We start from the raw sequence: 14,119 nt of genomic DNA on the forward strand, positions 1-14,119 counted from the left end.
GATCCTGATTGAAAACAGTGGAGGTGTATTTGGAGGGCAAGTTGGTCAGGATAATGTCTTAGCTACTTCATGTTGTTAACATATTCATGCTTCACATATTCCTTTTTGATTTAGAAGATACTGTTGCACAAACAAAATGCTGATTTAGGTTGCACCATCCCTGTTAGCTGTATTAGCTAGCTACATTTGCTCTGACTCAGTACATTTATTAGCTAGCTAACCAGCTAACTAGCGATTAGCATTTGTGGCTAACACGATTTTGGCCCAACTTGCTAAGAAACCTGATGGAGTCTGCAAAAGACCTGAGACTGGGACGGAGATTTGTCTTCCAAGAAGACAATGATGCAAAACATAAAGCAAAATCTACAACGGAATGGTTCAAAATAAACATATCCAGGTGTTAGAATGGCCAAGTCAAAGTCCAGACCTGAATCCAATCGAGAATCTGTGGAAAGAACTGAAAACTGCTGTTCACAAATGCTCTCCATCCAACCTCACTGAGCTCGAGCTGTTTTGCAAGGAGGAATGGGAAAAAAATTCAGTCTCTCGATGTGCAAAACTGATAGAGACATACCCCAAGCGACTTCCAGCTGTAATCGCAGCAAAAGGTGGCGCTACAAAGTATTAACTTAAGGGGGCTAAATAATTTTGCACGCCCAATTTTTCAGTTTTTGATTTGTTAAAAAAGTTTGAAATAGCCAATAAATGTCGTTCCACTTCATGATTGTGTCCCACTTGTTGTTGATTCTTCACAAAAAAAATACAGTTTTATATCTTTATGTTTGAAGCCTGAAATGTGGCAAAACGTTGCAAAGTTCAAGGGGGCTGAATACTTTCGCAAGGCACTGTAGATACAAAACAAACAAGGACAGTATGCAGGTGTGTGTGCATAGACTTTGCAGATGTATGTCTCACATGTGCAGCACATAGTATTTGTTTTACAGTCCTTCTTGAGGGGGGGGGGGGGGGGGGGGCAAAATTGTCCTCTCCTCTTGCCTGCCCCAGCTGCAGGTGAATCAGGACAAGATTCAGCCCTCTGAACAGCTTTCACAAACACAGCAGATGCTACTGTGTGGGGGAGGTGCTCCCTTCTTTGAATGTGTGGGGTTACAAGTGCCTTTCCCAGCTGCTCCAGGAACACGCTCCTCTTGTTCCGCTTATCAGGCATCCAGGTAGAGTTGCTCTTGTTCCATGTCACGAAGGCATTGTATGAGGACACATCATTGATGTTATGGAAGATGACCTGGGGCCAGCGGGCAGTCATCCTCCTGCAGCTGTAAGTTCCAATCCCATTGTCCAGGTTGTCTACACCTCCTTTGTTGTGGTTGTAGTCCAGGATGATGGCTGGCTTCCTGTCCTCACGATCACTGATCTCAGCCGTTTTGTGCATTGTGCTCAGGAGGACCACATTCTTGTTCCTCTATGGGAGGTAAGAAACTAGATGTGGTGGGAGTGAAGGCAAACTTTGATGAGAAGGGGACTCTCTCCCCCTTGTTGCAAGGAGTGCAGGAGGAGCTCAGGCTTGTTCTTTCTAACTGTGCCAATCATAGTGATCTTCCTCTTCAGGAGCTGCTGGCTGAGTTCATAAGAGGTGAAGAAATTAACACACTGACATTATGCCCCCTCAGTCCATCTGTCACATCAAGCACAACCCGCATCCCCTGGTTCTTCTCTGGGCCTCCACTGGTCGGCTTCTCTGTGTAGACTTGCATCTTCCAAGCGTAGCTGGATTGTGCGTCACAGGCCACCCATATCTGGATGTCATACTTTGCTGGCTTGCTGAGCATATACTGCCGGAAAGGACAACGACCTTTTGACAAAAGAGATTTACTATCAGTAATTAGCATCAGTGTCACAGAAAACAATCACATAAATCAATGAAGTACAACAATACATAATAAAAAATTAACAGTGAAAATCACTTACATTACAGATATGAAAATAAAAATGTACCTCTGAATGGAACCAGTTGCTCCTCCACTGTTACTTCAGGCCCAAGGTTGTAGAGGTATGGCAGACACTCCACCCACTTCTCCCAGACCTCTCTTATGGCCACCAGTTTGTCTCTCACACATTTTGCAGGTCTTGAGAAAGTGTGAAGGACTTTCAGTGGTATCATGGCACGGAAAATCGCCCTTCCACTCTCTGCATGCCAGAGACTACATGTAGCCTCGCCTCGGGACCTATACACACCCACTAAGAATAGCAGCCCCATGTAGGCACGCGGGTCAATCTCATCCATCCTTTTCCAGTTGTCTCTATATTTACGGAAACCCTCCAAACGTGTCATCTCTGGGATGATTTTTTTCGATGGATGGTGTGATGAACATGTAGAACGTTGAGGTGATGGCCTGGGCATGGGCAACTGCATGTCTCGAGGGCCCTGGGGTCATCCTTATGACATGTTAACTGCATGTCTTGTGGGTCCTGGGGTCATCCTTATGACATGTTAACTGCATGTCTTGTGGGCCCTGTGGTCATCCTTATGACATTTTGTGCTGCCATCCTGCCCTGGTTGTCATATGGTGACAAGGACCATGTTATTTAGCTGTTCTTTGATCAAATTGTCTCTCTTTCAGCTTGGGGGATTTCTTCTTCATCTGAAGATGATGCATCATGCTCTGGGTTGTATTCTTCTTCATCTGAAGATGATGCATCGTGCTCTGGGTTGTATTCTTCTTCATCTGAAGATGATGCATCGTGCTCTGGGTTGTATTCTTCTTCATCTGAAGATGATGCATCGTGCTCTGGGTTGTATTCTTCTTCATCTGAAGATGATGTAACGTGCTCTGGGTTGTATTCTTCTTCATCTGAAGATGATGCATCGTGCTCTGGGTTGTATTCTTCTTCATCTGAAGATGATGTAACGTGCTCTGGGTTGTATTCTTCTTCATCTGAAGATGATGCATCGTGCTCTGGGTTGTATTCTTCTTCATCTGAAGATGATGTAACGTGCTCTGGGTTGTATTCTTCTTCATCTGAAGATGATGTAACGTGCTCTGGGTTGTATTCTTCTTCATCTGAAGATGATGCATCGTGCTCTGGGTTGTATTCTTCTTCATCTGAAGATGATGCATCGTGCTCTGGGTTGTATTCTTCTTCATCTTTTTCTTCATATACCTCCTCCTCTTCTAAATCATTGTTCTCTTGTTCCCCCTGGACATCTGTAAAATTCAGATCTACAACCTGTTGGGCACTGAAACGTGCACTCATGGCTTCAGCAAAGAGAGAACTGCGGGACTGTCATATGCAGCACCTTTATAGCCTCTGACTGCATTCCCCATTAGTAAACAATGCTTTCAAGAAATGTTTATTTTGTCTGAAATAGTTTTTATTTTGTCTGTGAACTTGTGTGTGTGTGTGTGTGTGTGGGGGGGGGGGGGTCATGGAGGGGTGATGCTGCACATGCACAAGAAAGTTCAATCAGTAGCACACAATCTCAATTTCTCATTGTGTGTATGTGTGTGTCTTTGTGGTTTTTGTGGTGTGTAAATGATTTTATAACTGCCGGATAAAAATGACCCTTAGACTATCTTTGTACCCTGGTAGTGTACAGCTTTCCACGGAAATATGAACAAAGGCGATGTTTCGCTTTTTCAAATGTTGGGGTCACTCTAGGAAAGTCATCAAATTTCAAGTTGACAAAATATAATTTAAGGGGTTTTCTCTGCTGTTAAACATAGTGGCCCGTCATTTTTTACCCTTAAGACAACACGAGGGTTAAGAAGATTTAAAACTAAATACTTTTACTCAAGTAGTATTTTACTGGGTGACTTTTACTTAAGTCATTTTTATTTGAATGTATCTTTACTTTTACTCAGGTATGAAAATTGGTTACTTTTTTTCCACCACAGCACATGCGTGCTTGTGTGTATTCACTATGCCCTTTGTATCTCCCGGTCTCTGTGGAGTTAGACGACTTCAAGGAAGCTGCAGGTTCACTCCTGAGATGGGAAAGTTGAATGTTGAGTGCATTTCAAAGTACAAACAGTGGAAGCAGGACTTGATGGTGCTGCCTTCAAAGATGTCAAGTTCTGCATTTTAATGTCCAACTCTCTCTACCGGGTCCTGAGGTCACTGTGTTTGAATTCATTCTAAAGTCTGGAAAGTTAAATGAGTCTATGTATGAATAGTGAACTAGAAAGCCAGGTGAATGTTGAAATGTTAGCTAACTATGAGATAATTCTAGCCAAGCTGGAAAACTAACAAATGGTACGTTTGTTTCCTCACTTTTCCTTTTCAGCTTTGCACTATAAGATAAGGATTGTCTGTACTCTTACTCCCTGATACTGAAGTTAATTCCTTGGCCGTTTTCATGCCAAACATTCCAAAACAGACAACCAGGCTAGAACATTGAGTCTCTACAATGTTTAGGATCATAACCCAGTGTGTTTGAGGTGGTATCCTCCATGTATTGGGGTCAGTAATGGGTACAGACATCAGAAATGACATCATTCACCTGTCATACACAGTCGTCCCTTTCCTCAATCTACCCTGACACCTGATGTCCTCTGACAAATGAATGCATGTCACAGCTGTCTAGCTGTCTCTGTTCGTGACACGCTGGTGGCAGCAACCTATCATCCTGTCCAGGTCTGTTAGGGACACTGAAGGCTGATGTCACAAGCAGCCTGGATTCAACCACGCTGTGTGTGTGTGTGTGTGTGTGTGTGTGTGTGTGTGTGTGTGTGTGTGTGCGTGCGTGCGTGCGTGCGTGCGTGCGTGCGTGCGTGCGTGCGTGCGTGCGTGTGTGCATGAGCATCCTTTTAGCTAATTGTACTTCCTTGACAAACTGTCCGTTTTACTGTTCCGCCGTGAATCATTTTTGTCTGTTATTTGGAGTCTGTTGTTTTAGTTCATATACAGCTGCACGGATCAGGTGTGTGTGTGTTGCAGACCATAACTAACCCCGTGTGTGTGTGTGTGTGTGTGTGTGTGTGTGTGTGTGTGTGTGTGTGTGTGTGTGTGTGTGTGTGTGTGTGTGTGTGTGTGTGTGTGTGTGTGTGTGTGTGTGTGTGTGTGTGTGTGTGTGTGTGTGTGTGTGTTTTTCCTAGGTGGCTGAGATGCATGGCGAGTTGATAGAGTTCAATGAGCGTCTGTACCGTTCTATGATGGCCAAGGACCACCTCATCATCCAGATGAAACAGGAACTCATCGACCTCAGAGGACCAGTGAGTTACCCTCTACATGCACTCACACACATGCCCAGGGGGAGCTTTTTGGCCACTCGGTTATAAATAAACTGCCCTAGGCCACAGATACCACCTCTTATTCTAGAGCTCAAGTCCTCATCTGCTGGCCCAGCTCTGGCTGCACACTGGCTGGCTGACCAGGCAAGCTGTGTGAGTGTTCCTCTGGTCCCCTGGCCCTCTGATCCCCTGGTCATTAAAACCAATAGAAGTTCGATCCTCAAATCACTTCCATTGTATATAATCTTCGTCTTGATTGTCAAGTAGTAGAGGACTTTCTTTGACAAAGTAGATGGTAGCGCTGACGTCATCCAAGAATCCCTCTGAAAAACTCCTGATGGCGCATGAAGCCGGAAGGATTTCAATGGCATCCAAAAAATCACTAAGGATCATGGTGAAAGTGTACATGACTAGCAAAGGATCATAGTTTACGTAATCGTTTTCATCTGAGAGAGTCAACCGGCAAAGAGCCTCCTCGTAGCCTACCGGCCCATGATCTGTGCCGACACATGTTGTGTGACGACAAGTTAGTAGTCAGAATGGATCACTATTTCATTAAATATCTCAATTTGTAGCGAACTTTGAAATAATTCAGTGTGGGGATCGAACTTGATCATAATAAACACATTTTAGATCCCAAAACATGCATCTAAAAATAGTGTTTGGACGTCTTTGCGATCGTAATTTACAGTTGGAGTCGGAAGTTTACATACACTTAGGTTGGAGTCATTAAAACTCGTTTTTCAACCACTGCATAAATGTCTTGTTAACAAACTATAGTTTTGGCAAGTCGGTTAGGACATCTACTTTGTGCATGACACAAGTAATATTTTCAACAATTGTTTACACTTATAATTCCCTGTATCACAATTCCAGTGGGTCAGACTTTTACATACACTAAGTTGACTGTGCCTTTAAACAGCTTGGAAAATTCCAGAAAATTGTGTGATTGCTTTAGAAGCTTCTGATAGGCTAATTGACATCATTTGAGTCAATTGGAAATGTACCTTGTAGTGGAAATTTCCTGTATTTACCAAATCATGAGAGCAAACCACACACAAGTCAGAGTTATCATAAAGTCCATCTTTAATTATATGAGCTCCATCAGCTATCCGAGCAGCTAACCGATCGCTGCAGCTGTACATAGTCTATAGGAAAATAGCCCACCCATTTTCACCTACCTCATTCCCATACTGTTTTTATACTGTTTTTATTTATTTATTTTTCTGCTCTTTTGCACACCAAAATCTCTACCTGTACATGACCATCTGATCATTTATCACTCCAGTGTTAATCTGCAAAATTGTATTATTCGCCTACCTCCTCATGCCTTTTGCACACATTGTATATAGACTGCCCATTTTTTCTACTGTGTTATTGACTTGTTAATTGTTTATTCCATGTGTAACTCTGTGTTGTCTGTTCACACTGCTATGCTTTATCTTGGCCAGGTCGCAGTTGCAAATGAGAACTTGTTCTCAACTAGCCTACCTGGTTAAATAAAGGTGAAATAAAAAAATAAAAAAATAAAAAATCACAACCCTGTGACTCTCAGATCAATTCAGTGTCTATAAATTAATTCTCTGAGAGTGCTTACAAAACAGTTCCTAGTATCATTTATAGCCAAGACACACCCATCTCAACTCAGATTACGAATAACAGATCTTAGGAACATTACAAAGGAAGACTTTACTTGAGAGAGGAGTATCCCATAGCCAGACAGCATTAGCTATAAATTATCGTTCAGTTTGCTCTCCTAAAACGAGGTTCTACTTCTCATTCTTGGTACAACACAAGACATTAGGATATATACCAATTGTTATTTTAGACACTCCCATTCTGGACAAGCTCACGGAGACACAGTGACTGGCACACAGACATTGTGGAGCCAAGAGATAATTGGTTCCCCCTCAATCATCCCTTAACATGGTTTAAAAGGTTTGTTTACATATGAAGACAAGCTTGACCTCTCTCCTCTCTGCGGCCCAAGTAACTGAACCCTGACAGAGAACAGATCACCGCAACCGGCCAACAGTTGTATCCAAAAATAGACATTCTAATGACATATCTCACATAAGCATAAAATAAAATAAATACAACATTTTATTTATACATGTTAACTAAATAATTCTGATTCTGCCATGACAACCTGTGTATGTATTTCAAGGTCTACCTTCAAACTCAGTGCCTATTTGCTTGACATCATGGGAAAATCTAAAGAAATCAGCCAAGACCTCAAAAAAAAAAAATGGTTGACCTCCACAAGTCTGGTTCATCCTTGGGAGCAATTTCCAAATGCCTGAAGGTACCACGTTCATCTGTACAAACACCATGGGACCACACAGCCGTCATACCGCTCAGGAAGGAGATGCGTTGAGTCTCCTAGAGATTAACGTACTTTGGTGCGAAAAGTGCAAATCAATCCCAGAACAACAGGGCAGGACCTTGTGAAAATGCTGGGGAAAACAGGTAGAAAGGTATCTATATCCACAGTAAAAGTCCTATATCGACATAACCTGAAAGGCCGCTCAGCAAGGAAGAAGCCACTGCTCCAAAACCGCTATAAAAAAGCTAGACTACGGTTTGCAACTACACATGGGGATAACGATTGTCCTCTGGTCTGATTAAACAAAAATAGAACTGTTTGGCCTTAATGACCATTTATGTTTGGAGGAAAAAGGGGGAGGCTTGCAACCCGAAGAACACCATCCCTTCCGTGAAGCACGGGGGTGACAGCATCATGTTGTGGGGGTGCTTTGCTGCAGGAGGGACTGGTGCACTTCATAAAATAGATTTCATCTTGAGGAAGGAAAATGATGTGACTATATTGAAGCAACATCTCAACATCAGTCAGGAAGTTAAAACTTGGTCACAAATGGGTCTTCCAAATGTACAATGACCGCAAGCATACTTCCAAAGTTGTGGAAAAATGGCTTAAGGACAACAAAGTCAAGGTTTCGGAGTGGCCATCACAAATCCCTGCTACCAAATACTAATTGAGTGTATGCAATCATCTGACCCACTGGGAATGTGATGAAAGAAATAAAAGCTGAAATAAATCATTCTCTCTACTATTATTTTGATATTTCACATTCTTAAAATAAAGTGGTGATCCTAACTGACCTAAGACAGGGAACTTTTACTAGGATTAAATGTGAGGAATTGTGAAAAACGGAGTTTAAATGTATTTGGCTAAGGTGTATGTAAACTTCTGACTTCAACTGTACATATGCTTTCTAGGGCAGACCAGATATTTTGGCACCGCTAGGTTGCTACGCAGTAGCCAACCAGCAGAGCTTGTGACTTGTGACATTCCAGACCTGACACAGGGGGCTGCGGCTGGAAGAGAGTAGAGGTTGATGTGGCCCACTCTATCCTCAGCCCTGTGGCCCTGTCTCTGGGGTGTGACACCCAACTTCATCCTCTCTACACCAGACCATTCTCTTCTCGTATAGACACATTGAAAATGAAAGACAGAAGGGTGTTTACACACACACACACACACACACACACACACACACACACACACACACACACACACACACACACACACACACACACACACACACACACACACACACACACACACACACACACACACACACACACACACACACACACACACACACACACACACACACACATACAAAGGATTACCCCTGCATGTATCCCAGGGCCATGGGGGATTTAAGGAGAAGAAGCAGACAGATTATAGGAATCCCTTACAGCCATGCTGGGTAACAGTATCCTCCTCTGCTGCTGGAACTCCCTCCAATCCAGGGATTAACAACAACAAGAGGCCCTATGGGGTCACACACTGAGCTTTACTAGTGTATACAGTACATTGATGTGGTGGTGGTGGGATGGGGGTGGGGGGCAGAGTACAGTAACGTCATGGTGCTCTGCTTCACTAGTCACACAGACAGACACCTCCCTCAGGGTCTACCCAACCCTGTAGCACAGACACACAGGGGTGTGTAGAGGGTTGCTGACGTGATATTTTGTATAAACAGTGACATTTAGATTTTTCTCTCGCTCTTTCTCCTTCTCTCGCTCTCCATCTCTCGCCTTGCTTTTGAATAAAGGTTCCTGGTGACCTGAGCCAGACTTCTGACGACCCCAGCCTATCAGATTTTGAGACGTAAGCAGCTTCTCTTATCACATGAGTGGTGTCTCTACTTTATATATGTGTATGTCTGGCCCCATGTCTCAGCTTGATCATTATCATCTGTATCTCTATCCCCTCAGGTGAGGGAAGGTAGGGGACAGTTTACAGACATCTCTGAAAATGTCTTTCTTCCTCTCTTACTCCTGGTTTCTCCTTCTACCTTTCTCTTTGAAAACCTCTGACAGTGGCCAACCCCAGCCCTGTAGCTCCCCAGTCAGAAGATACTAAACCACTTGATTATTCCTAGTACGCTATCAACTCGGTATACTGTAAACATACACATGACCAAAAGTATGTGGACACCTCATTTGAGTGGATTTGGCTATTTCAGCCGTTGCTGACAGGTGTATACAATTGAGCACACAGCCATGCAATCATAGACAAACATTGTGAGTAGAATGCCCCGTACTGAAGAGCTCAGTGACTTTCAACTTGACAACGTCATAGGATACCACCTTTCCAACAAGTCAGTTTGTTACATTTCTGCTCTGCTAGAGCTGCCCTCTAAATGCTAGTTATTGTGATGTGGAAACGTCTAGGAGCAACAACGGCTCAGCCACGAAGTGGTAGGCCGCACAAGCTCACAGAATGGGACCGCCGAGTGCTGAAGCGCGTAGCATGTATAAATCGTCTGTTCTCGATTGCAACAGTTAATACAGAGTTCCAAACTGTCTCTGGAAGCAACGTCAGCACATTGACTGTTAGTCGGGAACTTCATGAAATTGGTTTCAATGGCCGAGCAGCCACATACAGGCATAAGATCACCATGTGCAACGCCAAGCGTCGGCTGGAGTGGTGTAAAGCTCGCCATCATTGAACCCTGGAGCAGTGGAAATGCATTCTCTGGAGTGATGAATAGCGCTTCACCATCTGGCAGTCCGACGTATGAATCTGGGTTTGGCGAATGCCAGGAGAACGCTACCTGCCAGAATGCATATTGCTAACTGTAACATTTAGTGGAGGAGGAATAATGGTCTGGGGCTGTTTTTGTAACGGCGTTCTTCGTTTGTAGAATGAGAGTCGGACCGAAATGCAGCGTAGTGGTTACTCATGACTTTAATAGGAAAAGTGACACATGAAATAACGATACAAAATACAAAACAACAAACGGAACGTGAAACCTAATTACAGCCTATCTGGTGAAACTACACAGAGACAGGAACAATCACCCACGAAATACAAAGCGAAACCAGGCTACCTAAATACGGTTCTCAATCAGAGACAACGAGAATCACCTGACTCTGATTGAGAACCGCCTCAGGCAGCCAAGCCTATACAACACCCCTAATCAGCCGCGATCCCAAATACTACAAACCCCAATACGAAAATACAATAACATAAACCCATGTCACACACTGGCCTGACCAAATATATAACGAAAACACAAAATACAATGACCAAGGCGTGACAGTTTTTCATGGTTCAGGCTAGACCCCTTAGTTCCAGTGAAGGGAAATCTTAACGCCAAAGCATACAATGCTATTCTAAATTATTCCGTGCTTTTTGTGGCGACAGTTTGGGGAAGGCCCTTTCCTGTTTCTAATTGCCTAACATCAGTGCCCGACCTCACTAATGCTCCTGTGGCTGAATGGAAGCAAGTCCCCGCAGCAATGTTCCAACATCTAGTGGAAAGCCTTCCCAGAAGAGTGGAGGCTGCAGCAAAGCAGCAAAGGGGGGGACCAACTCCATATTCATGCCCATGATTTTGGAATGAGATGTTGGACTACTTTTGGCCATGTAGTCTACATTACTGTGTATATGCAGGTGTTGTACTAACTGCTAATAGAACCTGGCTAGTACTTTATGATAACTACTTTGAGGTAAAATTGTACTTACTATGACTGTGGTATTTGTCTGTCTCACCCAGCGATCTTAAAGGGCAATTCCACCACTTTTCAACCTAATTTTCAATATCTCCAGTACAGCACCAGTGTCTACATGTGTGAAAATGGCACATTTCTACCATTTTGTAGATGACATCATCAAAAGTTAAAACATTTTAGAAACAGTGATTTTCAAACTCTATGAGATTCGCAGTGATGAGGGGAGCAAGGAAATACCCTGCCTCTGGCTAGAAATGCCCTGCCTCTGGCTAGATATACCCTGCCTCTGGCTAGATATACCCTGCCTCTGGCTAGATATACCCTGCCTCTGGCTAGATATACCCTGCCTCTGGCTAGAAATACCCTTTCTCTGGCTAGATATACCCTGCCTCTGGCTAGAAATACCCTTTCTCTGGCTAGATATACCCTGCCTCTGGCTAGATATACCCTACCTCTGGCTAGAAACTCGTTCTGTGATGTCAGAGAGAAACATTTTTTAGGACTATATGTTTTTAACCACGGATCATAGTTTTCACATATGTAGACACTGCTATGATGCTGGAGATAATGAATATGAGGTTGAAAAGTGGCGTAATTGCGCTTTAAGATGAATGCACTAGCTGTAAGTCTCTCTGGATAAGAGCGTCTGCTAAATGACTACAATTTTCACATGTGTCAATGTGTAGTTGTAAAGAAAGCCTGTTGACACTACAGTAGCTCTCCTGATCCAGGGATGACCCTTGTCTCATTAAGAGAGGAGTGATAAAACAGAGTTGAGGTGGGCACCCTCATGATGACTATCCTAATTTGTTCTGGTGAATAAAGAACACGGTTCAACCTTTGTGATGAGAGAGGGAGGGAGGCTGTTGCTATGTCACTGTGCTGTTTAAATCAGTTCTGCCCCTCATTAAACATATCTAACAGGAGTAGAGGTTAAGAGGGCTATAACACCTGGCTATTACTGGGTGCCTGAAATGGCAGCCTATTCCCTATATAGTGGACTACTTTTGACCAGCGCCCATAGAGCTCTAGTCAAAAGTAGTGTACTATATAAGGGATAGTTTCCGATTTTGAACACACCCTAGGTGTCTGAAACAGTGTGTCCTCTGGGTAACAATTTATCTCCCTTAGGGTTCTTTCCATTTCCTTAATGAAAGGTCTCCGCAAGGAGTTTTAATGTAGGTAGTAGCCCTTTTTGAAATGACCTGCTGCCCCTGGGACACCAAGGTAAATGTTACCATGGTTTTATACTCTACTTGCCAGACAACTCATCCTGAATTGAATTCTGCTGCTCTATCAATCTCTCCATACATTCATCATGTAGAAGAAACGTTAGTGGGGATGGCGTTTGATCGGAGAGATGTGGATGGGTAGCCAGGCAAATATTGTTGCACTTCATGGTTATAATTCCTGACTGAATAATCATTACATTTACATTTACATTTAAGTCATTTAGCAGACGCTCTTATCCAGAGCGACTTACAAATTGGTGCATTCACCTTATGACATCCAGTGGAACAGTCACTTTACAATAGTGCATCTAAATCTTAAAGGGGGGGTGAGAGGGAATACTTATCCTATCCTAGGTATTCCTTAAAGAGGTGGGGTTTCAGGTGTCTCCGGAAGGTGGTGATTGACTCCGCTGTCCTGGCGTCGTGAGGGAGTTTGTTCCACCATTGGGGGCCAGAGCAGCGAACAGTTTTGACTGGGCTGAGCGGGAGCTGTACTTCCTCAGTGGTAGGGAGGCGAGCAGGCCAGAGGTGGATGAACGCAGTGCCCTTGTTTGGGTGTAGGGCCTGATCAGAGCCTGGAGGTACTGAGGTGCCGTTCCCCTCACAGCTCCGTAGGCAAGCACCATGGTCTTGTAGCGGATGCGAGCTTCAACTGGAAGCCAGTGGAGAGAACGGAGGAGCGGGGTGACGTGAGAGAACTTGGGAAGGTTGAACACCAGATGGGCTGCGGCGTTCTGGATGAGTTGAAGGGGTTTAATGGCACAGGCAGGGAGCCCAGCCAACAGCGAATTGCAGTAATCCAGACGGGAGATGACAAGTGCCTGGATTAGGACCTGCGCCGCTTCCTGTGTGAGGCAGGGTCGTACTCTGCGGATGTTGTAGAGCATGAACCTACAGGAACGGGCCACCGCCTTGATGTTGGTTGAGAACGACAGGGTGTTGTCCAGGATCACACCAAGGTTCTTAGCGCTCTGGGAGGAGGACACAATGGAGTTGTCAACCGTGATGGCGAGATCATGGAACGGGCAGTCCTTCCCCGGGAGGAAGAGCAGCTCCGTCTTGCCGAGGTTCAGCTTGAGGTGGTGATCCGTCATCCACACTGATATGTCTGCCAGACATGCAGAGATGCGATTCGCCACCTGGTCATCAGAAGGGGGAAAGGAGAAGATTAGTTGTGTGTCGTCTGCATAGCAATGATAGGAGAGACCATGTGAGGTTATGACAGAGCCAAGTGACTTGGTGTATAGCGAGAATAGGAGAGGGCCTAGAACAGAGCCCTGGGGGACACCAGTGGTGAGAGCGCGTGGTGAGGAGACAGATTCTCGCCACGCCACCTGGTAGGAGCGACCTGTCAGGTAGGACGCAATCCAAGCGTGGGCCGCGCCGGAGATGCCCAACTCGGAGAGGGTGGAGAGGAGGATCTGATGGTTCACAGTATCGAAGGCAGCCGATAGATCTAGAAGGATGAGAGCAGAGGAGAGAGAGTTAGCTTTAGCAGTGCGGAGCGCCTCCGTGATACAGAGGAGAGCAGTCTCAGTTGAATGACTAGTCTTGAAACCTGACTGATTTGGATCAAGAAGGTCATTCAGAGAGAGATAGCGGGAGAGCTGGCCAAGGACGGCACGTTCAAGAGTTTTGGAGAGAAAAGAAAGAAGGGATACTGGTCTGTAATTGTTGACATCGGAGGGATCGAGTGTAGGTTTTTTC

At 44.5% G+C, this 14,119-nt stretch overlaps 1 protein-coding gene across 1 annotated transcript in view; it reads left to right on the top strand.

The window, feature by feature from the left end:
* Positions 1-14,119, top strand: part of LOC124038543 (sorting nexin-29-like) — a 177,152-nt gene that overhangs the window by 118,467 nt on the left and 44,566 nt on the right. The window contains exons 16-17 of the mRNA XM_046354554.1: positions 5,055-5,171; positions 9,275-9,330. Of these exons, the coding sequence (XP_046210510.1) occupies positions 5,055-5,171; positions 9,275-9,330 (173 nt within the window). The remainder of the gene's footprint in view (positions 1-5,054; positions 5,172-9,274; positions 9,331-14,119) is intronic.

This window comes from Oncorhynchus gorbuscha, linkage group LG06 (assembly GCF_021184085.1).
Source record: "Oncorhynchus gorbuscha isolate QuinsamMale2020 ecotype Even-year linkage group LG06, OgorEven_v1.0, whole genome shotgun sequence".
Lineage (NCBI taxonomy): Eukaryota > Metazoa > Chordata > Actinopteri > Salmoniformes > Salmonidae > Oncorhynchus > Oncorhynchus gorbuscha.